The sequence below is a fragment of the Saimiri boliviensis genome, chromosome 5 (genome assembly GCF_048565385.1).
Source record: "Saimiri boliviensis isolate mSaiBol1 chromosome 5, mSaiBol1.pri, whole genome shotgun sequence".
Classification (NCBI taxonomy): Eukaryota; Metazoa; Chordata; class Mammalia; order Primates; family Cebidae; genus Saimiri; species Saimiri boliviensis.
Window position 1 is genome coordinate 114,377,232 of NC_133453.1, and position 26,731 is coordinate 114,403,962.

A 26,731-nucleotide genomic window follows, 5' to 3' on the forward strand; every position below is an offset into this window, starting at 1 on the left:
TAGATTATTTTCAATCTCTCACCCAAAAACTTAAAACCCTTTGTTGCCTGGCTTCAGAAACAAGCCACGCTTCTCATTCTGTTAACCTCTCTGACCATGACTCCACTTCCTCACGGACTCCATTTCCTCTGCTTACCTTGTTAAGCCATGTTGTTAACTGAGCATTTGTCCACAGCTTGTGACTCTTATTCTACAGCTCTCCAGGGAGCTCTTACCCACTTTTGATTTATCCATCTGGCTGCTCCACAGTGTCATAAATCCAGCACATTCAAAAGCAAATGCATCAGCTGCCCAGCCCCCTCCAAACACTAGATCTTGCTACACTCCTCACTTCAGTGAATGGCACCAAACGGGCCAGAAACCTGCCAGAGATGCTAGATTTCTCCCTCTCCCATCCTGTCTCGCCCCCCTGCCTGCACCCAGCTCTCATTCAACCAACCAGTCCCGGCAATTTTACCACCTTTAAATGTTTGTTATTGCCGTTGTTGTTGTCCAGTGGAACGGTCATCGTTTATTTTTGCTTGTTTGATGCTTATTAGATACTAAAACAACAAATTACTTCAAGCTCAGGGAAAGTCTTATTTCAGTGTCAGCCCTGACAGTGATGCTCTATCTGAAAAGGAGGACAAATTTAGTCCAGACCAAGAAACAAGCAAGCTTTAATTTCTGAGTACCCAATTATGAAACTACGCCAGTAGCAACCTGCATCTTTGTCTTATCTCTTTAGCCTCTTAGAGGTCTCAAGACACTGTCAAAGCTCTCCTTTACTCTATTAAACTCCCTTAAGCATTACTTATATTATTATTCAAGTTTAAGACACAGCAAAACGACCCCAGTGTATATGGCTGGTTCTCTTCTTATAAATGAATCCATTAGAAAGTGTCCTCTAACTCCTATTTTCTCTAACCTGCTTGATTTTCTAAAAGTGGAAAAAATAATTCTGGTGTACTAAAACCAGGGCCGAGGTTTTTCAACATCTTCAGTTAAATGACCTTTAATTCCCCAATCAAGTTATAACACACAAATGTTATCTGCGCTTTACAGCACAAAACTCTTGAGCAGCTGGTGTCTTTTGGATGGTGTAACCATTACACAGCAGTATGTGCTTGTCACCCCAGTCTTCTTTAGCCTCAAAAAATACTCAGAATTTGTTATCCACATGAAAGAGTTCTTACAGCAGCACACTCAGTTACAAAAAGACCAAAAAAATTTTTATTGCTTTACAACAAGCCAGCAACAAACACAACTGAGTAATTATAAACATGACACTTCTAAATCCTCAAATGGAATTCCAAGACCAGAGTGTGCTTCTCCATGTAAATTGGATTTGTTAAAACTAAAATCCACAACCTCTGGCGAGTACTTCAATATTCTCAAGCAGAATCAATACTTAAAGAGGGGGGGGAACCCTATTAACCAACTTATTGCCTTATGTGTGATGATATAATTAGCTTTTCATGCTTGATCCTGGCAGTGCTATTACCGCACACTTTAAGTGACCATCATGGGCACTTTTAAGAACCTAACACCTTTGTCTTCCTACAAACTTCACAGAAAGAGCTGTCAAGAAAATTGTTCTGAAATCCCAATGCACAGTAACTCATGTCTCACTTCAACTTCTTTCCTTGCGATGGAAAAACGTAGTCAGCCTTTAACTTGGGGCCTGATAAAAGCTGTGAAGTGTATGCCAAATAGCCCCTCATACAAACAGGAAGTGCAAATTGTTGATCCAGTAAGAAAAGGTGACACTGTTAGATACTTCATATTATTCTGGAAAGCACTTTCCTTTCTGTGGGTGCAAAATATGGATTAAGTCACCATTTTAATCATCTCAATTCAGTTAACAAGAGTTTCCTGGCACATACTTTTAGTACCACCTGAAAATTGGGGCATGGGGGAAAGACTACTAACAGTATTTACATGACTTGCCTCAAACTGTACATTTAAAACCTGACTGTTGGGATAAGTCACCAACAAGCTGAAATTTCTTACTCTAAAACACATTACCAAATCCCACTGATTAATTTTGTGTGTGCTTTTCTGTTTTATATTTTCATATAGAGATGGGGTCTCACTCTGTTGCCCAGGCTGGTCTCAAACTCCTGAACTCAAGCAATCCCCCTGCCTCGGCCTCCCAGTGTGCTGGGATTACAGGTGTGAGCCACCACACCCAACCTGATTTATTTATAATTCACTATTTTACCTTTCTTCCAAAGAAAGCATTTTCCTCTAACAATATAATGGTCAGAATTTTGCTTATTAACTTACATGAGTGGCTTTATACTCTCAGATGAAATGATCTTGCTGACTGCTGGGAAAAAGGTTTTATAGTTTAGGAATATATCACATAACGTGTTAGTTCCAAATGTGCATGAAGACAATTTTTAATTGCTGCAATAGCAGAACATTAAGGCAACAACAGAAAGCAGAGGTGTTTTAAAACACTAAGCCCTACTCCCTGCCTGGTGGAGAACCAAATGATAAGATGTTACTAAATCCCTTAATACAAAAACCTTCCAAAATCATCTGTTGAACTTGACTTTGCAGTTTAATCTTTTATATTTTGATGGCAGTGAGGGAGAACCCGGGGCTGTAATTCCTTTGGCAAAAAAAAATTCACCATCTCATTTACTCACAATGCTTAAAATAAGGAAGGGAAAATATAAAATAAGTTTTCCTTGCTTGGCAACCACCTTTTTAATTATCTATGTTATAATCCTGTATCCAGGCGCTGCCTGGGTGTGGACGGCTAGCTTGGATATAGAAAATATCAAGCATCACATCTGGAAGAATCACAAATGAGACAAAGAACTTCTCAATCAGTACAACAACGGTCATGGTAGGCAAGAAAAGGACTTTACCAAGAAACTCACATTTACACTTTTTGACAGAACTGAAATACACTGAATTACAGAGCAAATTCACTAACATAACAAAGAAAATTCTGTCCATGTAAAGGCTCTATTTTTTACCCCCAAAAAAGTGTTTCAATTCTGATACTCACACCACACAACTGGTTAAGAAAATAAAGCGCAGTGTTTAGCAACTGGGCATCCTAACTACCGTAAGAGGCACTCTGGGCTCACCCCTTCCTGGCAACCGCTGAGGTCAGCAAGGCCAGGAGCAAGGAGAGCCTCCTATTTTTCACCACAAGCCGCTGCCGTCTCCTTATTGAAGCCCCGGATGGAGAGATCATAGACCACCTCCTCTACTTTCTTCACGTCGTATTTCAATCCGTCGTAGCGCTTCCTCAGGGAGTCATTTTTCAGGTTGAGAAGACGGAACCCGGAATCCAGCTCATTGATGAAGGTGGAGATGTGGAGGGGTCGGGAGTAGTCTCCAGCAGTCACGCTGTTGACAGACAGCCTCGACTATACCAGGAAAGAGAAATGGGGGCTTGTTACAACATGGCTCCTCCCCAGCGCACCTTCCAGCGAATCACAACTAGAAGAACCACAGGCTGCCATAAACAGCTACACTGGAGCCGGGCGCGGTGGCTCAAGCCTGTAATCCCAGCACTTTGGGAGGCCGAGGCGGGTGGATCACAAGGTCAAGAGATCGAGACCATCTTGGTCAACATGGTGAAACCCCGTCTCTACTAAAAATACAAACAATTAGCTGGGCATGGTGGCACGTGCCTGTAATCCCAGCTACTCAGGAGGCTGAGACAGGAGAATCGCCTGAACCTAGGAGGCGGAGGTTGCAGTGAGCTGAGATCGCGCCATTGCACTCCAGCCTGGATAACAAGAGCAAAAAGAGCAAAACTCCGTCTCAAAAAAAAAAAAAAAAAACAGCTACACTGATGTTCTATCTCAGGGTACATGCAAGCACAGACAAGATAGGAGCTTCTCTCAAAAGAATCCCCTGAAAATCAGACCATTTCTGCCAAGTAAAATTTAACATAACATCTAAAATTTCTCTAATTTCTTAAACTGGCTGCTGCATAATAAAGTGTTACATTACACAAGCATCTTTACAGCATATCTGCTATCATATGGAAGAAATAAATGACAAAGTCATCACAGCAGCTCTGCTTTCTCTTCCAACCTCTGCCAAATGATCACATTTCTAGAGCCCACCTACTAAGCTGCAACTCCAGTCATCTAGAATCAAAAAGGCAGGTTGGGCATGGTGGCTCACACCTGTAATTCCAGCACTTTGGGAGGCCAAAGCGGGTGGATCACAAGATCAGGAGTTCGAGGCCAGCCTGACCAACAGGGTGAAACCTTGTCTCTATCAAAAATACAAAAATTAGCTGGGCAAGGTGGCACACGCCTGTAATCCCAGCTACTGGGAGGCTAAGGCAGAAGAATGGCTTCAACACAGGAGGCAGAGGTTGCAGTGAGCCGAGATCGCACCACTACACTCCAGCCTAGGCAACAGTGCAAGACGCCATCTCAAAAAAATAAAATAAAATAAGGCAAACTTGAGATAAGAAGCTAAAATCACATCAGTTTAACACTGTCTTGAAGGAGCGCTAAGATTTATTTCAAGACCCAACTCAAGATTCCCCTTCTCAGTATACAACACCTCCACTGCTACATTTGACTGACTTAATAAAATAGTAAAAAAAGATACCCCTTTCTGTAAAATCCTCTCCGCTTTTCCAGGCTTACCTACACTACCTCTTTAGTGCATTCCCAACACATACAGGTTTTCTTGTTTTGCTTTTTAATATAAATAGAAAGGGGTCTTGCTTTGTTGCTCAGGCTGGAATAGAACTCTTGGCCTCAAGTGATCCTCCCACCCTGGCCTCCCAAATTGCCAGGATTACAGGTGTAAGCCACAGCGACTGGCCCCACAGGTATGGTCCTAAAGACACCTCACACTTAACAACCAATACCAACAAGGTGCTTCAAGTTTCCTGGTCTGGTGTCTCCAACAAGTCAGACCAGTGGGACAGCCGGCAAACGAACCCCATTATCCACACTCCCCATCGTCCCCAGGTTTTCAATGCACACACACCCACTCCAATGCCTCCATTTCTGCCTCCCCTGCAGGCAAGGCACCAGAATATTAAATAGAACTTGTGTGTACAGCCTCAAAGGAATTGCCTCAAAGTGGGAGGGCATACTCTTTCCCCATTTCCTCCTGTTGCCGGCTACAGTGAAGATGTGCATAAAGCAACAGTTCTGGAACATAAGAAAGAAGCTGAGGCTGGAAGAACCTCGGGCCAAAGATCAAGGAATCATCAGACCAGCCCTGGGCTGCTTTCCTGTGAAGCAAGGACAAGCAAACTTTTTCTTAAACAAGTCTGATCGTAAATATTTTCACCTCTGCAGACTGATACAGTCTCTATCACAACTACTCAATTTTTACTGACAGCTTTTTTCCTCTTTAGACTTTTACAGGGCAATTTCCCTAGATAGTGATTAACGGAATAAAGGATGAGAATAACTTATATAGTTATATAGATAAGTAAGTCTCCAAAACAATTACATGAATTAACACACTCACCAAGAATAGATGTTTTGCCACTACCCTAAAAAGAAAAGGTCTTACCATCTTTTAAAAATTCACTGGCCAGGCACAGTGAGTGGCTCAAGCCTGTAATCCCAGCAATTTGGGAGGCCGAGGTGGGTGGATTACCCAATGTCAAGAGTTAGAGACCAACCTGGTCAACACAATGAAACCCCAGCTCTACTACAAATACAAAAAAAAATTCCTAACTCAGGCCAAGCGCAATGGCTCACGCCTGTAATCCCAACACTTTGGGAGGCCAAGACGGGCAGATCACCTGAGGTTGGGAGTTCCAGACCAGCCTGACCAATCTGCAGAAACCCCGTCTCTACTAAAAACAAAAAATTAGCCGGGCTTGGTGGCACATGTCTGTAATACCAGCCACTCAGGAGGCTGAGGCAGGAGAATCGCTTGAACCTGGACAGCAGAGCTTGTGGTGAGCCAAGATCACACCACTGTACTCCAGCCTGAGCAACAAGAGCAAAACTCTGCCTCAAAAACTAAAAAAAAAAATCATAACTGAGTAAGTATGCACTCATCATTTGATCTGGCTTTGCTCTGATGCCTAGCAAACCGTAACACACACAGTGCCATTCAATGACTAAACGGTGACTGAGAGGTGGCTTAGAAAAGATTTAAGACTTCCTGAATTTTGGTACCCATTATAAAAACTGACAGTGAAGCAGAAAGATCAAAAAGCAACCAGCAAATTACCGAGCTTACCAGTTCACTGGCAAGAATTAGAACTCCTGAGAGATAATCTTCTACATCCAGATGAAATCCTTTCTCCCGATCTGGCTCAACTAAAAAACACATGAAAATAAACTCACGCTGTGAATGCAATTTAAGCCTCAGAATATAAAAATACACACATAATTTCTCCCAAATTAAGTGAAGAAAGGATGAATCTTTTAAAAACTGGTTTTTTAATATATTCACACCCTCGGCAACTAGACTGCACTGTGGACTTACTGAGCTCTTAAGTAAAATTCAATCCAGTCTTCCCTTAAAAAGTAGTATTATCAAAATGCTGCCTAGTTGTCAGAGAATATACTTCTTGTTAGAATGCATGAAAAAGCATTTAAGAAAGGAGTTAAGATATTTGCAACTACCTTCCAAATGGTTAAGATATTTGCAACTACCTTCCAAATGGTTGACAAAGACACAAAATGAGAAGATGAAGCAGATGCAGCAAAATGTTAACAAGTGGCAAATCTAAGTGGCGTGTAAACAGGTATTCATCGTGCTATTCTGTCCATTTTCCTGTAGGCTTGAATTTTTTAAAATCCAATTTTAAAAACTGAAAGAAGCAAGTGCAAATGAGATAGCCACTACTATTTTTAGCTTTTGCGTTTCCAAGTACAGTTGGCCCTCTGTGCTGACCAACTGCGGATTGCAAATATTTGGGAAAAATAAATAAAAATAACAATACAACAATTCAAAATACAAATTTTTAAAATTAATACAGTGTAACAACTATGTACACAGCACTCATACTGTACTAGACATTTTAAGTAATTAGAGATGATTTAAAATATGTGGGAGAATGTGTAAAGTTTATATGCAAATACTACACCATTTTACGTAAGGGACTTGAACAACCTCAGATTTTGGTATTGGGAGAGTTCTGGATCCAGTCATCCTCAGATAACAAGCTATGAATGTAAGTGGTTTTTACCTAGTTCTTATTTGTTTTAATCAACAAAGTACAACCACCCTTTCCACCAAAATCTAAGCAACCATGCCTGATTCTGCAGATCCCACTCATGAAGACACTTACTGCCAAGGATTTCTGTCACCGCTTCTCGAGTCACTAGCGTTTCTGTTTCCAAATACACAACAAATGCTGCCAAGAAGACCAAGCGCTGCAGCACAAACCTCCAGTGCTCATGAAATCTGCAGGAAAACAAGCACACTTCACCTCCAAGGCTCCAGACCTTCAGAGACGGGCTTAACACAGTCATGTTCAAACAGTGCAGAAATAAGATTGTTTTTCTTTTTTTTTTTTTCAGTTGAGATGGGTTTCTCACTGTGTCACTCAGGCTGGAGTGCCAGTGCGCAATTACTGCTTACCGCAATCTCTTGACCTCCCCTGGCTCAAGTTATCCTCCCACCTCAGCCTCCCGAGTAGCTGAGACGACAGACCCGCGCCACCATGCCCAACTAATTTTTTTTTTTAGACGGAGTTTCGCTCTTGTTACCCAGGCTGGAGTGCAATGGCATGATCTCGGCTCACCGCAACCTCCGCCTCCTGGGTTCAAGCAATTCTCCTGCCTCAGCCTCCTGAGTAGCTGGGATTACAGGCACGCACCACCATGCCCAGCTAATTTTTTCTATTTTTAGTAGAGACGGAGTTTCACCATGTTGACTAGGATGGTCTCGATCTCTTGACCTCATGATCCACCCACCTCGGCCTCCCAAAGTGCTGGGATTACAGGCTTGAGCCACTGCACCCGGCCTGTAAGATCATTTTTCAATAAAATCTTATGCAAAGCCCCAATATATAAAGAGCAACATGACATTTACTATAAATTTTACAAGTTCAAATTCATAACAATTATTTAAGTTTAATCAGTGAGCAAGACGGTCTAATTTTGATGAATATGAAAATTTACACCAGGTGCGGTGGCTCATGCCTGTAACCCCAGCACTTTGGGAGGCCGAGGCAGGTGGATCACCCGAGGTCTGGAGTCCAAGACCAGCCTGGCCAACACGGCAAAACCCCATCTCTAAAAAAAATACAAAAATTAGCCAGGTGTGGTGGCGCACACCCATAGTCCCAGCTACTCAGGAGGCTGAGGTGGGGGAATCGCTTGAACCTGGCAGGTGGAGGCTGCCGTGACCGGAGATCACACCACTGCACTCCAGCCCGGGTGACAGAGTGAAACTCCGCCTGAAAAAAAAGAAAAGAAAATTTACAACTGAAGATTACAGATGACAAGAGCAATGTAACAACAGTGATACTGCTCTGAGAAAAATAAAAATTTGCAACTGACGACTGAAGACAACTGCAGCCTCAACTTACTCCTTAATTTTGATTTGAGTGCAGGATACCAACAAAATTCCGATTCACAAAATTACCATTTGCAATCACTAAATAAATGGACTTAAAGTGATAGAATACTGAGCTAGAAGCCTGAAAAAAGAAAAGGACATTTTACAACCTGTAGATAGTTACACTGTGCCTCCTGATTTTCAAATGTGGGAATAAATTCAAAAAAAGGTCTCACCACAATGCAGGTCATATAAACCCTTCTCAAGGCCACATCTAGCCAGTAGGCAGCCTGTGTGTGACCTCCAGAGATGGTCTCTAAGGATCCCGCTAGTTCTACTGTCCTACCTCTCTCTGTGCTTCAGTTATGACAACAGCTGTCCATGACCCTTTCAGCACCAGGGACTGGTTTCATGGAAGACAATTTTTCCACAAAAGCGGGGCAGACGGTTTCAGGATGAAATTGTTCCACTTCAGATCATCAGGCATTAGATTTTCATAAGGAGCATGCAACCTAGATCTCTCCCATGCAGTCAGCATTAAGGTTCTAACTACTATGAGAATGAAATGCTGCCACCAATCTGACAGGAGGTGGAGCACAGGCAGTAATGGGGAGCGATGAGGAGCAGCTGTAAATACAGATGAAGCTTCACTCGCTCACCCACCATTCACCTCCTTCTGTGCACCCCAGTTCCTAACAGGCCACAGACCAGTACCAGTCCACAGCCTGAGGATTAGGAACCCCTGCCATACGGCAAGGATCAACAAATTTTTTCTGTAAAGGGCCAAGCAGTAAATAGTTTAGGCTTTGTGGGCCACTTTCACTGTTACATCTTCTTATCTGGGAGTTTTCTTTTTTTTAACTCTTCAAAAAAATAAACGAAATTCTTAGCTCCCAGAGGAGGCAGCCACTAGTGGTTTGTCAACCTCTGCCTTAAAGAGTATTCTTGTGAGGTTAGACTATCCACCCCTGAAAATACTCATCCTATTTACTGTTGATACATATGTCTTAAAATAACATCTTTTTTGTAAGAAAATTAAAATAAGGAGAAATTCTTGAGTCAGATGCAGTTTTTCCCAGTTTAACACTTATGAAACCAGGATACATTTCACAATCCATGATTCACAATTTTTTTTTTTAATATGGAGTCTCACCCTGTTGCCCAGGCTGGAGTGCAATGACGCGACCTCAGCTCACTGCAACCTCTGCCTCCCTGGTTTGAACGATTTGTCTACCTTAGCCTCCCAAGTGGCTGGGATTACAGGCATGAGCCACCACACCCAGCTAAGTTTTATATTTTTAGTAGACACAGGATTTCCCATGCTGGCCAGGCTGGTCTCCAATTCGTGACTTCAGGTTCTGCCCCCCGCTTGGCCTCCCAAAGTGCTGGGATTACAGGTGTTAGCCACCTCGCCTAACTCTTGTTTCACGACTATGACTGGCAAAATTTTCCTTCCCCACAAAAAAAAATGGTGTATCTTAAAATTAACAGTGTTGTAGATTCAACAAGAAGATGTGGCATAAAATATTAGCTATATATGTCACTTGGCAGTGAAATTCAGGCTTCAAAGGAAAACTTGACTCTATTTATATATAGTGTCACCTAATCTCATTACCTCAATAACAACAGTTCATCCAATTTCACATGAAACTAAAACACAGCAAACAGATATTCTTTTGACCTTCATACCACATTTTCTTTTTCATTGCTTTTTCACTGCAAAAGTAATACATGTTCCTTAAGAAGATTTAGAAAGTAAAAAGAAAGAAAAAAAAATCATGAATTTTTGGCATGACCATTATTAGTTTGGTTCTTCTCTTTTTGTTACTTCTACACATTAGGATATTTACCTAGTTGTAAGCAATCATTTGGTACATATAATTTTTCTTTTTTTTTTTTTACTTAACATTATAAAATGCTATTTTTCTTACAAACCTGTAATACTGTTCAGCAGGAAACTTGGTCTTCAAAGATGTTAGATGTGTTTTTACTGTACCAAAATGTTCTCGAGCTTTCAAACACCTCTTTGGAACTAATCACAAAAGATAACCAAATGTAATCATGAAAACCTTACCAAATTTCAAATACAATTTTCCTTTAATAATCTAAGTGGTCTATCTGGAAAGGAATCAACTTTTTTTTGAACCTCACAACTAATGTACACATCTCTGCTTTTCAACCTGGCTCTCAAAATATCATCACTAGTTTCCCTACTAATAAGCTATACTGAAAAATAAACAAACAACTTGCTAAAAGGGAATGAATGTATTAGGAGACACACTGGTAATTGGCTAAGCTGTCATAAATAACGTCATCCTTCAGGGGCTGCGCACCAGCCGCTGTTCCTGTTCACTCCTGAGAGAATGCTTAACCTCAGATTGCTCCTTCTTACCGTATGTGGCAGAAAAAAGCCTTTACCAACTATTTATAATCAAGATGACCAAGTGTATATCATTAAGAAAAATGACTTGCCTCAGGCATGTGTCAATGCACTGTTATATCATTCTTGTATCTGAAAATAAACTTCAGCTCTTTTAGCTGTGCTATGACTTAAAATGAAGGTTCCATCTCTAAACTTGACATATTTGACTTTCATTCACAAGGCTGACTGTAAACACATTGATTTGAGAACACTTTATACCATAAATCTCATTTTAAAAGGCATTCAATGCAAATCAACAGGAAGTTGGAAAAAAAAAGGTATTCAATCACTGAAAGGCTAGACACACACACACACGCGCACACACACACACACACACACACACACACAAAAGGGCCAAGTAAAAGTTGCTAGATAACACAAACGAGTTATAAACCCTTTTCCTGCTTACCCTGAGAAGACTGTGCTGGCAGAAAGCTGCACTTTTTTTTCTAAACAGGAAATGGGTTAAGCGATTCTAATTATCATCAGTAGAATGCTATCACAATAGAGAAAACATCTCTATTTAAACCATACTATGTGGAAGCGGAAAAATCAAAATTACAAAATCACCTACTTCTTCAATTTGTATAAAGCATGATGGGCATTTTTCATTATAAAATGTCTTGTAGATAGAAACTAACTCTCTAAATAAGAGATACTTGGATACAAAAAAAAAAACTTACTGTCCTGAAACCCAGCACCCTGATGGACCCCTTGCAGTAGAGTCAAAATCTCTCGAGCTGTTTGTTCTAAACTCTGTACAACTTTTCGGATTTCCTAGAGAGAAGTAAAAATAAAAATCAGATACTCAACAGAATTATTGTCATACACTCACATCAAACACATTAGATAGTATATGTGATTTATCATAAGCAAGTTGGAATCCTGACTTTTCCAATTATCTCTGTAACACTTCAAAAAGTCACTAAAATGCCTTAGATTCCTCAGGTAGCATTTAAAGGATAACAGCCATCCATTCACTCCAAGTATCCAATTGGGACATTATCAAATGGATGATGTGTGTGAACATAATTTGTAAAAGGAAGAATTAAATGCAATAGAAAAGTTGGGTATTTCTTTTTTTTTTTTTTTTTTTTTTTTTTTTTTTTTTTTTTTTTTTTTTTTTGAGACGGAGTCTTGCTCTGTTGCCCAGGCTGGAGTGCAGCGGCACCATCTAACATCACCGAAACCTCCGCCTCCTGGGTTCAAGCGATTCTCCTGCCTCAGCTTCCGCAGTAGCTGGGATTGCAGGTGTGCGCTACCACGCCCAGTTAATTTTCTTTTGTATATTTAGAAGACACAGGGTTTCACCATGTTGCCCAGGCTGGTCTCGAACTCCTGACCTCAGGTGATCTGCCTGCCTCGGCCTCCCAAAGTCCTGGGATTACAGCCATGAAGCACCGCACCCGGCCTTTAATTCATTTTTAAAATATTCACTAAGCACACTTACGTGCAAGGCACTGTGTAAATACTTAGAGAACGAAGCATACAATCCCTTCCTTCTGGTGGTTTAACAAATAATGGGGGGAGAAGATTTTTTTTAAATAATCAACATTGCACACATTTTAAAAAAAGTTAATGTGCTACTAGAAAACATAAGAAAAAGATCCTTTAGGTTGTGAGGTCAAGAAGATAAATATGAGATAAGCAGGAAAAGAACGGGAAAGACGCAAATTCCGGTAAAGGCAAACAGGCAGGAAGCTAACTGGGGCACTAGAAGTAAAGAGCTAAAGTGAACATCATACATAAAGAGAGAGGGCGTAAAATGAGATTGAAGAGAGACCATGTGGGCCACAGTAGAGTCCGATATTTTATCCTATGTGGGATAGGGAACCACAGAAGAGTTTTAAACAGGAGATCACAGGTGCTTTTAAGACACCAACAACAAACACACTAAACGCGTATTCGCCGAAGACCAGGTGCAATTCGAGCCTTCGGTATAAGCAAGTACTGAAAAGAAGGAAAACTGACACAAACGAGGCAGGTGATGCTGAGAATCTGAGACCCGAACACGGAGAATCAGGACAGAGCGGTAGAATCAGGGGCGGGGAGTGCCCTAACCTAAAGCGGGAGGGGAAGCAACCCACCCTCGGAGGCGTCCCCACCGCCCCAGACTCAGCGACAGAGGAGGGCCGGGCGATGTGGCCCAGCTAGGCATGGAGAGGGAAAGGGAATGGGGAAGGGAGGGGGCTCGCCTCTCGGATGTCCTGCTCGGCAGCCAAAAAGCCCTGCAGCTCCACGAAGATCTCGCTCACAGACATGGCGCTGGCTGCACAACAATCAGCCAGTATGGTAAGGGCGGCCAGGGAAGTGGACTCCGGAGACAACCAGCGTAATCAATCGCAACACCCTCCGCAGCCGCCTCTGTAGCCGCGTACCCCCGGTCTTACGCCACGGCCGTCGCTGGGGTCCTCCGAGGCCCGCGGCGCGCTGGAGAACTGGCTGCCCGCCGCACTGCCTGAGGCGCCGCCCGCCGCGTTCGGAATGGAGGCGGGCGTCCAGAGGGCAGAGGAGGGGGAGAGTGGGCGGGGCTTTCGTCTGAGCCCTTCGGACAGGCACCGCCAGAAACAACCTGCGAAGGGGGCCTCGGAGCACGTGAGCCTGAGGGAGGGCGAGGACGGGCTTGGAGGTGGTGCGATCAAGCGGAGCTGCTTAGCTTGTATGTATGTATTTATTTCCTGTACAACAGCATATAGGGGAAGATATTTCGCAATGAAAGCGTATGCACAAAAAAAAAAAGTGCAGAAGAATGTAGAGAGATTGCAGTCTTCGCGAGAAAGTAGAGGGACATGCATTTATATTTCCAAACAAAGGAAAATGAAAGAAACATATATAGGACTCGAGTAGGGAATAGATTGGGAACGAAAATTTCTGTGAAAATCTTTTAATGTCTTCTTTGTATGGTTGCATTACCTATTTTTTAATTAAACGGATTTTTCAAGCGTGTGTGATGGGATGTTTCTCTTTCCACTCACATCTTGCCCTAATTCCCCTTCCATGCACTCTAACGGTTTCCTCCTTGTTCTCGAAGAGTTCCATACACAAATACTGTGTGTGTGTATGTTCTTGAACAGTTATTCCATACACAAATACAATGGGTGTGTGTGTGTGTGTGTGTGTGTGTGTGTGTGTGTGTGAGATCTTATCATTTAGTTGGTAAGAATCATTCGAATCCATGCAATTGGAATGATTATTATCAACTAAATGATAATTTATTGCGTGCTTTGTGCCCGACGTTATTCTAAACTCTTTACATGAAGGATCATATTTACTTCTCATTATATGAGAATGTCATGGCCATGAAGAAAACCGTTAAGACCAACCAGGCTGGCTCAATATATGCAGATCATTTTTTAAATAACAAAAAAATACGATGCAATAAAAATTGTTGAAACATTTTTTGCGTGAGTGAATGGAAGCAAGCTTACTGTACAGCATGTAGCGTAACAAGTGCATTCCTCTATAATTTAATGCTGGCAAAAAACTAAGCAATAAAGCTGAAGAAGCTTGAGGCTCAGAGAACGGAAGTGACATATTCAGTGTCCCACGGCTGGATGTGCCAAAGCGAAGGTCCAAACTCAAATCTACTGGACTCTAGAATTCATATTCTTACATATTTTGTTACAGTGAATGACTCATTCATACACAGCCTCTCATATTTCAGAATTTGAAGCTCCACAATCAATATATCAGCTTCATTTTATTATCCTCTAAAATAAAGATGATATCAGCCTTCATGGGATTCTCATAAGAATTAAATGAAGTAGTATTTCTAAGATAATTAAACGAGGGCAAGGACATATGAAACACTAAGGCCGGGCGCAGTGGCTCACACCTGTAATCCCAGCGCTTTGGGAGACCTAGACAGGTGAATCACGAGGTCAAGAAATAGAGACCATCCTAGCCAACATGGTGAAACCCCATCTCTACTAAAAATACAAAAATTAGTTGAGCATGGAGGTGAGGGCCTGTAGTCAGTCTCAGCTACTCAGGAGGCTGAGGCAGGAGAATCGCTTGAACCTGGGCAGCGGACTTTGCAATGAGCTGAGATCCCACCCACACTCCAGCCTGGTGACAAAGTGAGACTCTGTCTTAAATAATAATAATCGGGCCGGGCGCGGTGGCTCAAGCCTGTAATCCCAGCACTTTGGGAGGCCGAGGCGGGTGGATCACGAGGTCGAGAGATCGAGACCATCCTGGTCAACATGGTGAAACCCCGTCTCTACTAAAAATACAAAAAATTAGCTGGGCATGGTGGCTCGTGCCTGTAATCCCAGCTACTCAGGAGGCTGAGGCAGGAGAATTGCCTGAACCCAGGAGGCGGAGGTTGCGGTGAGCCGAGATCGCGCCATTGCACTCCAGCCTGGGTAACAAGAGCGAAACTCCGTCTCAAAAAATAATAATAATAATAATAATCAAAAATAAGTAAATAGATAAAACAATAAAGTTCACCCTCTCCTGCTTTCCCATCTACTCTAAAATGAAATTCAATGTAAACTTCATTTCCTATGGAAGCCAATTATAACCCCCAAGATACAACCCCAAATGCCATAATTTTGAATGTTGAAATCCCAAAAGATCAAAATCACGAAACTAATTCTGGGAAAAAACATTTTAAAAATGTTAAAGCTGTGAATTTACATTTTCAAAAGGGGATTTACTTGAGACACATAAAAACATGACAGAACACTATAGGCTAGTTTATCCAATAAAACAGGCAAAAATACATATTTTTGCAAGCATAAGCACTTGGGTATACTAACAACAGTCATACGACTATAACAATGATGAGCAAATAAATCATATTCATCAAGAAATAGGATAAAAAGGAAAATATATAAGTGCATACTGCTATTGTTGGAAATTGTGTGCGCCCGGATTTAAAATTGCAGTTATTTGAAATACTGGGCTGCACAACCCGAGTCTTTTGATGGGATCCGTCAAAAATCACAATGAATCACAATCATAACATAAATATTGAAGGATCCGAGATCTTGAGAAATTTTGTCTTTCACAAATGCGGATGTGCAAAAGGAACATCTCTCCATTTGCTGAAGATGTTGCAACATTTTTCTATGTGGCACTGCTCTTTTAAACAGGCACAATGTTTACACACAAAGTCATTGTTGTGATAATATACTTTTGTGAAGTCAGATTTGCAAAAAGCTATCCAATGAATAAGAACTTTCTGAAAATCTCTACATAACTTATACCTCCAGTATTGCAAATGATGCAAAGATGAAATACATAGCATAGGGAATTGTAAACAAATAATGCTGAAAATTTTAACGAAAGAAAACTTGAAAAAAAAACAAAAGAAAGTTTGACATCATAAGAAAAAGTATATTACAGGAATAGATTGTAGGTATTGCGCAAATGTAATTCGTAAGAATGTCTGACTTTCACTTGCGTTTACTATATTTTGGAATCCTGTATTTCAATGAATAACGTAACTACTTTTTTTCTTTTAGGACATGGCTTTCCTCAGAGAATATGTTCACCTGCATTTTCCATGTGGCACTGCTCTTTTAAAATTTCTTTCATGATTCCTTATAAACAACATAAGCCTTCCCTACTAAGTTTTCCCATCTTGGACACCATGCTTCCATGCTGTTTTGGGTGCATAGCAGTCCATTGTCAGAAACAACACTGGTGTGAAATTGTTGCATGTCTTCTCATCCTACCATGCACATAATTATTTCTAACCAGGCAGGAACTTCACTGGCTTCTTCAGGCAAATGCGGCTTTAATTCATGAAAAGCTCCTGAAATGTAATCACTTGGAAGGAATGCTAATGTAGGCAACCAGTGCCTTTTTAAACTGCAGTTTTCATCACTGCCATATCGCATGGCCAATCCACTCATCTGAAATTTTCACCAATTGCTTCTCTTTAAACCACACTGAATTTCCAAATAGAGACACTAACAAGGTAATAATTCCGCCTAATATGATGCAACTATCCCGTTATTGTGATTTCAGGATTTTGAGATGTGAGAGATTTTAGACTTTAAGGATGTGGACTTTAGGGATTGGGTCTTTCAGAATTAAGATCCAAAACTGTTTCCAATATTCTGCGGTTGGAGTAGGTTACAGAAACCAGGAGAAGATCACATAATAAGGTGACCTTGCTTACAGGGAAAATTCTAGAGGCCCCATATATGAAATGGGATGTGTATCTCAAAAAGACTCTGAGGTCCATGTTCTGATTTTGAGGCCCTTGCTGTGTCATTAATAAAGGTTAAAAAAGTTTACATCCCTGTCATGGGTAGGCAGACATTTTCCCCTGTCAATTGTTTTTTCTGCTCTGTTATTTCTTTCTGGTAAGCCATTGGCCAAAGAAATCATTACCTTTTCTTGTGTCAAAGCGAATTGTAGGCAGGTGGATCACCTGGGATCAGGAGTTTGAGACCAGCCTGGCCAGCGTGGTGAAGCCCTGTCTCTACTAAAAATACAAAAATTAGCCTGGCATGGTTGTATGCACCTGTGATCCCAGCTACTCAGAAGGCTGCAACAGGAATCATTTGAACCCAGGAGGTGGAGGTTGCAGTGGATTGAGATCGCCTGGGTGACAGACCGAAGATCTGTCTTACAAAAAGTAAGGGTCTCTGTTATTACAAGAGCAATTCTATCCCCTGTTCAGCCTGACTCATAAGTTTAGAAGTAGTCTTTTTCAGTGTCCACACTCAGTATTCTGTAGAAACTGAAGATATAATCCAACCAATAAAACTAAGCTGGAAAGAAAAAAACTAATTGTGTCTTTCATTGACAGCTTGCCTATTGATTTGTAAGACATAGCTATATTGATTGTTCTAATTAGATAGGCAGTATATTCTTATTGCAAGCATTACCCCAACATGCAAGAAAGTGTGAAACAAATCCCCACTAATGTTTTTTGTGTATGTATTTTTCTTTTTTTTTTTTTTAATAGAGACGGGGTTTCACCGTTTTGGTCAGGCTGGTCTTGAACTCCTGACCTCAGGTGATCTGCCAGCCTCAGCCTCCCAACATGTTGGGATTACAGGGGTGAGCCACCACGCCTGGCCCTTTTTCTTTTTAACTTGTCTCTAGCGTCAGGAAAACATCAGTGTTTTATTAAATGTGCACTATCTTCAACTGAGCACAGAACTAAAAGTAAAATGCAAGAGTAAAGATTTGAATAGAATGTTAAATAACGGAAGAGTTAAAGTATTTGACATGTCTGGCTGCTTTCATTTGGATAAAATTTGCATAACAGCATTTGGTTTTACTCACCTGTGGGAATAATGGGTGAGAGGGTATGGCAATCAGAAATCTCTTCAGTATCTTTGATTGTTTATTTGATTTGCCGTTTGGAAGCCTTTATGAAAACGATGGAGCCCAAGTGCTTTGCAAAGCGTTATTGGCTGTGTGTCCTGACTAAACAGGTAGGGATCCTTCCCTCTCTCCTCCTCCTCCTGTGTTTCACTGGAAAGAACCTACCCAGAAACAGTAGTCTGTGCTAGGCCACTGACTTGTTAACTGAATTCAGAAACCTGAAGAAAGCCCAGAACCACCCTACTAAGGTGTGCATACTCATGATCAGAGTGAAGAAGGCATGAAATCCACACATTTTGGCCAGTGGGAGCCTTAGCTTAATAATGAGTCCCCATTTCGTACCTTCCATCCCTGACTTGAAAATGCAAAGTAAACGGAATCATCCCATTCTATCCGTCCCCATCCCCCTTCCTTCACATACACACACAAATCCTCTGTGCTGACTGAGAAAGAATGGAAATAATTACAAGTATGAGAGATTATTCATCACCACTTTGGGAAGTGAAATAAGAGGAAATTTGATGGCAATAATTAAGAGAGGAAATTATTTCTAAGTTTTCTAATGAATGGGGCGTGTCTATAGCCATAGCACCCTGAACATACCCGATCTAATGTATAGGGTGGCTGACTTATCCTACAAGACAGGAACCTAAATAAGCATTCTTCAATAAATCATTTCCTTTGTCGTTGATAGAATAATGGATGGGACAGGTTATAATCATTACAACAGAGTGGGCATTTCGTTTGATTTTCTTTAAATTAAGCTGCAGGCTGCTGAAGGTGAAATGTACACATACAATACAACCTCATATTGCACCGAATGCAGTATTTCAAGGTTTGAGTGATACTACTGGGAGGTTTTCTGGCTAGAGTCCCCTGAGGGAGCATTCGCTAAGCCAGGGTGGTATCTCTGCAGTACACAGACTGAATTTCCTGCATGATTTCAAGCAGACATTACTAATCATCACATCATTCTGTCAAACTAGTCACAGACATGTCCCTAGGATCTTGCACAGCACAGAACCTTTCTCAACTGTTAATGTATTGAAGTTAGCATACAGATTAAAATCTACTTGGCATCCCTGATGGAGGTTAATTTACCTTAATTCAGAGTCTTGGTCATTGGTTTTTTCAGTCTCCCAGACTCAGACTCAGGGAGAGTGATTCAAGTTTGTCAAGTTACTGGGGACCAAATAAATAAATACAGTGATGGATGAATCCATGATTGATTGATCGATTGATTGATAGGAAATGCATATGATTTTTCAATGGCAATAACTTTGATAATGGGGGGAAATGCTCCCTTCTTGCTGTTGTAATCCTTGGGAAAGTGGTTTCATGAATACGAAATGGGAGCAAAAAAAAGACGAAGAATTTTAAAGGCTTTTCCAACCAACTGTACAGTCTAATCTGAAATACATTTCCTTTCCCATGAGAAAAACGGAGTAGAAAGTGTTTCCCACCGCCATCACCTAAGGACCTGAGAACTTCCGGCTCTTTGATTCCCTTTTAGGCTTCCTAGGCCCATGTTTCTCAACTTCGAGTGCCTGGAGATGAGCCAGGCAATACAAGAAGCTGCAGGATAAACATGGTGATGTAGGACATCAGTGTTTCCTTAGGATCTGGGAATAGGGGAAGAGGAAAAGGAAGAACTATTTTATATATTAAATGCCTTTTATATCTGCTAATTAATATTTAATCTGTTTTAAGTTGAGATTTAACTAACAAACCATAAAATCCATTCCTTAAATTGTACAATTCACTGGTTTTTGAGTATATTCACGATGTCATGCAACCATTATCCCTATCTAATTGCAGAACACTTTCATCACCCCTAAATGAAAAACCATGCACATTAGTAGCCATTCCCCATTCTCCACTTTCCTGGCACCTGGCAACTATTAATCTACTTTTTGCTGCATGAATTTGCCTATTCTGGACATTTCATATAAATGGAATCCTACAGTAGGTGGCCTTTGGTGCCAGCTTCTTTCACCTAGTATAATGTCTTCAAGGTTCATCCATGTATCAGTACTTCATTTTTTTTGTGTGTGTGTGACTTGATAATACCATTGAGTGGATATACTAACATGTTTATTTGTTCATCAGTTGATGGACATTTGGGTTGTCGCCACTCTGGGACCATTATACTGCTACAAACATTTGTGTGTAAGTTTTCTATGGACATATGTTTTTATTTCTCTTGGGTATATACCTAGAAGTGAAATTGCTGAGTCATATGGTAACTCTGTGTTGGACGTTCTGAGGAACTGTCAAGTTATTTTCCAACTCAGTTACATTTGCGCTAGCAATGTATGAGCATTGCAGTTTCTCCACATTCTCATCAATATTAGTTATTACCTGTATTTTCAATTACAGTGATCCTAGTGGGTGTAAAATGGTATCTCATTGTTTTAATTTGAATTTATTTCATTGCTAAGGATATTGAGCATCTTTTCTCATGCTTGTTAACAATTTATCTTTTTTGGAGAAATGTCTATTTAAATCCTTTGTCCAGGTTTTAATTGGGCTACTTTTTATTGTTGAGTTGTAAGGATTCTTCATATATCCTAGATACTAGACCTTTGTCAGATATATAATTAGCAAATATCTTATTCCATTGTATGGTTTTCATTTTCACTTTCTCAATAATGTTCTTTGAAGCATATAAGTTTTATAATTTTGATGAAGTTTTATTATGTATTTTTTCCTTTGACTGCTTGTGTTTTAGCTGTCATACCTAAGAAACCATTGTCTAATCCAAGGTCATAGGATATTTTTTAGCTTTGTTGAGGTATCATTTATAAACACAAAACTGCACATACTTATGTATATATTTTGTTGAGTTTGAACATGGATACACAAGTGATACCATTTAGTACAATCAAGGTAATAAACATATTCATAACTTTCAAAACTTTGCTTGTATTCTTTCATGTGTGTGGTCTTTGTTCATTATTTTTGTGTATGGTAAGAACACAACATGAGAACTATCTTCTTAACATGTTTTTAAGTACACAATGCCATATTTTGACTGTAGGTACTATGTTGTATCACAGACTTCAGAACTTTTTCATCTTGCATGACTGAAGCTTTATACCCACTGAACAACAATTGCCCATTTTCAACTCATTCAAGCCCCTGGTAATCACAATTCTATTTTCCTCTTCTGGGTGTTTGACTATTTTCAATGTTTCATATAAGTGGAATCACCTAGTGTTTGTCCTTCTGTGACTGTCTTATTTCACTTAGCTTAATGTCCTCTACGTTCATTCATGTTACTACAAATGGAAAAATTTCCTTCTTTTTTTAGGGTGGAATAATATTCCATGGTATGTATATGCCCCACTTTCCTCATCCATTCATCTGTTGACAGACATTTAGTTTGTTTCCGTATCTTGGCTATTGTGAATAATGCTACGGTGAACATGGGAATGCAGATAGATTTCAATTCTCTTGGATGTATACACCCAGAAGTAGGATTGCTAGAGCATGAGGTAGTTGTCTTTTTAATTTTTGGAGGAGCCGCTATACTGTTTTCCATCGTGGCTGCATCATTCTCTACATTCCCACAACACAGTAAAAATGGTTTCAATTTCTCAATGTTCTCGCCAGCACCCATGATACGGTTTGGCTCTGTGTCCTCATCCAAATCTCATCTTGTAGCTCCCATAATTTCCATGTATGGTGGGAGGGGCCCAGTGGAAGATAATTGAATCATGGGGGTGGGTTTTTCCCACACTGTTCTCATGACCTTAAATAAGTGTCATGAAATCTGATGGTTTTTAAAAAGCAAGTTTCCCTGCACAAGCTCTCTCTTGTCTTATCTGCTGCCATGTGAGATGTGTCTTTCACCTCCTGCCATGATCGTGAGGCCTCCCCAGCAATGCAGAAAACTGTGAGTCCATTAAACCTCTTTGTTTTGTAAATTGCCCATTCTCAGGTATGTCTTTATCAGCAGCGTGAAAATGGACTAACACAACTTGTTACCATTTGGCTTCTTAGCAATAACCTTCCTAAGAAGTGATATCTCATTGTGATTTTGATCTGCATTTTCCTGATGATTAGTGATATTGAGCATGCTTTCATATACCCATTGGCTGTTTGTATGTCTTCTCTGGAAAAATGTCTATTTTTACAGACAGCAGGCACTACATTTACCATCAGAACTCTTCATTTTGTATTTTTCTTTAAAGTTTTTGTTTTATATTAAAATTGCATGTATTTAAGGTGTGTGAGGTGATTTTTGTTGTTTTTGTTTTTTTGTTTTTTTGGTTTTTTTGAGACGGTGTTTCCCTCTTGTTACCCAGGCTGGAGTATAGTGGTCTGATCTCGGCTCACTGCAACCTCCGCCCTCTGGGTTCAGGCAATTCTCCTGCCTCAGCCTCCTGAGTAGCTGGGATTACAGGCACACACCACCACACCATGCCCAGCTAATTTTTTGTATTTTTAGTAGAGACGGGGTTTCACCATGTTGACCAGGATGGTCTCAATCTCCTGACCTCGTGATCCACCCGCCTCAGCCTCCCAAAGTGCTGGGATTACAGGCGTCAGCCACCGCGCCCAGCCGTGATGTGATGTTTTGATATACATATACACAGTAAACCGAATACTACAGGGACGCTACTTAATGTATTCCTGTCCTCACACAATTACCATTTTTTGTGGTAAGAGCACTTACAGTCTCTTAGCAAATGTCAGGAAAGGTTATTAAGGTTTATGCCTGTGTTTTCTTCTAGGAGTTTTATAGTTTAATGTCTTGTGTTTAGGTCTTTGATCCATTTGGAGTTGTTTGTATATAGTACAGAGGAGGGGTCCAAATTAATATTTAAAGATAGATATCCAGTTTTGCTACCACAACTTGTTTAAAAAGATTTGTTAAAGAAGGGTGCCAAGATAATTTAATGAGACAGTTTTCTCCAGCAGAGAGAAGTGAGTACTAAAACAGAGGTTAAAAAATAACCCCTTAACATGTGAAAATTCAATTTCCACAACACGTGGATTTTTTTTAAAAGGCAACTTAAAAATTCTCACCAAACAGATGAATGAAAATGAAAATGAAAGAAGAATCTGAACAATATTTACTTGGGGTTTATCAAAGAGCCAAAGGGGGGAAAAATGAAAACAAGAAGAAATAGGGACATCCAAGGAGCCAAAATTACACCTGTAAGAGAAAAAATATTAAAATGGAAACAATTAACTATCTTGGAAAGGACAAATATGGTCAATATCATTAAAATTACAAAGAAATCATTAGACTAATGAAAGTGAGAATGCATGAATATGATGCTAATTCGTTCATAAGAAATTAATAAGTTAGAGACAGTAAGATATAGAAAACATGAGAACACTTGTGAAACTTGGAGGATAAACGAATAGACTTAACAGGATTTTAGCTGATAAATATTGACAAATGGTCAAGAAGAGAAAAGTAACACTCAAAGTGCTAATGACACAGAGTTTCCTAGAAATGAAGAAAGAAATGTCTCTAGATGGGAAACTAGCTGTAAGTGTTGATAATAATAAAATTAAGTCAGCTACCAAAGTAAAACTGCAGAGGATCATGAAAAAGGGAAAACTTTAAGATGCTGCCTGAAGTAATCGACAGTGTCTACAGAGGGAAGTCAGTGGTGTCTAATCAAACTTCTCATCAGCAACAAGAGGAAAATCTTCAGACTACTATGGTAATATGTAATTCTATAACTGAATTATTTAAAATGGAGGGAAATGATGATTGTTTTAGAAATCTAAAGACAGTAATGGTATATCTGTCTATTCTCACTAATAAAAAGAATGTATAGTAATGGAACAGTTTCAGACTTAGAATAGTGACTTCAAATGCCTGAAATTCAAATTAATGAATTTTCCATTTTATGTTGTAACTCTTCTTTGAGTTTTATCAAACAACATGCTTATTTTGTAGGATGCATTCTGATGTTTTGTTTTAACTAAACATATCACAGAGATTTTTTTAAAAAACAAACATTGCTTAATATAAATTCAAATGGTGTTCCTGTATTCAGTGACCAATTAAGAAATGTGATTAGGCTGAGAGCAGAGACTCATGCCTATAATCCCGGAACTCTGGGGAGCCGAGGTGGGCGGATCACTTGAGGCCACGAGTTCGAGAGCAGCCTGGCCAAAATGGCAAAACGCTGTCTTTACTAAAAATACACAAATTAACCAGGCATGTTGGTGCATGCCTGTAATCCCAGCTACTCAGAGGCTGAGACATGAGAATCGGATAAACCTGGGAGCCATAGGTTGCAGTGAGCCAAGGTTGCACCCACCACACTCCAGCCTGGGTGACAAAGGAGACTCTGTCAAAAAAAAAAAGTGATTTTTTAAAAGCTACTCTTAAACTAGTAATAAAAACAAAATATGCACAAAACATCAACATAGAAAATTTCAAAATGTTTCTGAAGGACACAAAAGATCACCTTAAAGAAGGAAAATGTTTCCTTAATGATACAAAAAGGAAATTCGTCCCAAATCACCTGCAAATATAACGCAATTCAAAATACCAAAATGTCTCAGTGTGGTGGCACACACCTGTAGTCCTAGCTGCTTGGAAGGCTGAGGTGGGAGGAGCTCTTGAGTCCAGGGTTTTGAGGCTGTAGTGAGCTCTGCACCACTGCACTCTAGCCTGGGTGAAAGAGTGAGACCCTGTTTCTAAAAGCAAACAAAAAATAGCCAATATAATTTTTTAAATGAAACTTCACATGTTGATAGTAAAATTCACACAGAAGAGCAAAATGTCAATCACGGCCAAGGCAATTTTGAAAAATCATAAATTTGCAGTCTCTTCTTGACAAATCTTTTTATTATTAAAAAGGTAATTAATACAATATGATATTACCAATAAAAAAAAAGTTAAATGGGGGTCAGGCCCGGACCGCGCCACCTCAAGATGTAAAGTGTAACACGCGGGTCGGGGTGGGCAGCGTGGGCATGTGAGGCTGTGGGTGTCCTCATCCCCCCCAGCTTCCCCCGCAGCCGGTTCCACAGTGGTCCGCTCCAGTTGCGGCCTGTGGATTCGGGTTCCAGACTGAAGGCTACCTGTTCTCCAGTGCCCTCCACCGCCCCTGCCACTGTCCACAGCTCCCCCCGCAGCCGGTTCCGCAGTGGTCCGCTCCAGTTCCAGACTGAAGGCTACAGATTCCAAGTGCCGGGGTTACTAGGCGACCACCATAACAGCCTTGGCGCTGTGTAGGAGCCTGGAGCTACTCCTCAGCCCTACCTGGGGCTGGTCATGGAGAAGCTACACAGGATTGTGGCGGCACTGCTGGAAAGCATGGTATCAAGTTCTAATGGTTTTCCATGGGAATTAGTGATGTGGGCAGGTGTGATTGGATTTGTTGCTATTCCCCTTTTTTTGTGGAGAAGTTGTAGATCAGTCCGGAGTCGGCGATATGTGGGAAGAGAGAAGAAGCTTGCTGTAGTGCTTTCTGAGCAAATTATAGAAAAATGTAAACTACTTGAAAAACTTAGTTTTCTACAAAAAAGCTATGAAGGCTATGAAAGAGAGTCGTCTTTATAGGCTGTCAGCTCTGAGAAGCAGGCAGCAGAAGCGCAGAGTTTGGAGGCAACCTGTGAAAAGCTGAACAGGTCCATTTCTGAAATGGAGGACGAAATATCGTATCTGAAAAAAGAGTTACAAGAAGAGAAATACAAACATTCTACACAACATCAGTGGAGACTTTACAAAACATTCACTGTGGAGGAAAATTACCAGTTAGAGACACAAGAGAAACTTTCTAAACAAGACGAAAATATCAACTCTACCACTGACCAGCTGGACAAGTATAGAAAGCAAGCCCAACATCTTGAACAAGAGTTGGAAAGAATGATTCTTTCTTACCAAGAGCAGATTTTACTCCTTAAGAAAAAAGCACATGACAAGTGGTTGGCAGCTCGGAGTGCTGAAATTAACCTCAAAGGATTAAGGAAAGAAAATGCCAAGTACAGACAAAAATTAGCTGACACAGAGAGGAAATTCAAATTTTTACACAAAGCTCCTTCTGCAGTTGGTGTTCCAAACACAGGACTTGGCAGAGAGCGTTACACAAATGTTACCGATACGAGAAGAGGAACGCCTTTCCCCCCACCTCCTCCGGGAACCCTGTTTGGAGTTTCTCCACATGATTTTCCACCAAGTGATTTCCCAGGTCCACCATATGCTCCATTTGCAGTGAGGAATGCCTATCCACCCAGGGGTTTTCCTCCGAATCTTCCACCAAGACCTGGCTTTTTTCCCCCAATCCCCAAATATTGAAGGTAAAAGCGAGTTCCTTGCAGGGCTGGTTCCATCTTCGAATGACCCTGCTACTGAACAAAAATCATTCTGATTGATCTCGAGTTCCCTTCAAGATACTTCTGCCTTCCGATAAGCCTGCTATTGAACATCCCAAACAGCAAGACAGCTGGCAGTCCTTGTGTTCTCCTCCAAAGCAGTTGTGACTGACCTTGCGTCTCCATCAAGATTGATTCCAGCTTAGAGTGAGCCTGCCACTGAACATCTGACATCACAACAACAAAGCTGGTGGTCTTTGTGTTCTCCTC

The 26,731-nt window shown here is 40.7% G+C and overlaps 1 protein-coding gene across 2 annotated transcripts; it reads right to left on the reverse strand.

The window, feature by feature from the left end:
* Positions 1 to 1,189: 1,189 nt before the first annotated feature.
* On the reverse strand, positions 1,190 to 13,312 carry TSN (translin). 2 transcript variants are annotated; one of them, XM_003931572.4, is made up of 6 exons: positions 13,072 to 13,303; positions 11,560 to 11,653; positions 10,390 to 10,486; positions 7,241 to 7,356; positions 6,184 to 6,263; positions 1,190 to 3,371 (listed from the first exon to the last, which is right to left on the reverse strand). In XM_003931572.4, the coding sequence occupies exons 1-6, from the start codon at positions 13,135 to 13,137 to the stop codon at positions 3,138 to 3,140; spliced, it is 687 nt and encodes a 228-aa protein (XP_003931621.1). In that variant the 5' UTR covers positions 13,138 to 13,303; the 3' UTR covers positions 1,190 to 3,137. The 2 variants fall into 2 exon arrangements, with proteins under 2 accessions (XP_003931621.1, XP_010340491.1); XM_010342189.3 differs by lacking the exon at positions 6,184 to 6,263 and having other exon boundaries at positions 3,215 to 3,371; positions 13,072 to 13,312.
* Positions 13,313 to 26,731: the final 13,419 nt, after the last annotated feature.

Excerpts from the sequence above, each read along its gene's own strand:
- TSN (XM_003931572.4), bottom strand. The coding sequence starts at position 13,137 with ATGTCTGTGAGCGAGATCTTCGTGGAGCTGCAGGGCTTTTTGGCTGCC. Across the intron at positions 10,487-11,559 it reads GGGTGCTGGGTTTCAGGACA|TTCCAAAGAGGTGTTTGAAA; the intron begins GTAAGTTTTTTT and ends TTTTGTGATTAG. Across the intron at positions 6,264-7,240 it reads GGTGACAGAAATCCTTGGCA|TTGAGCCAGATCGGGAGAAA; the intron begins GTAAGTGTCTTC and ends TGTGTTTTTTAG.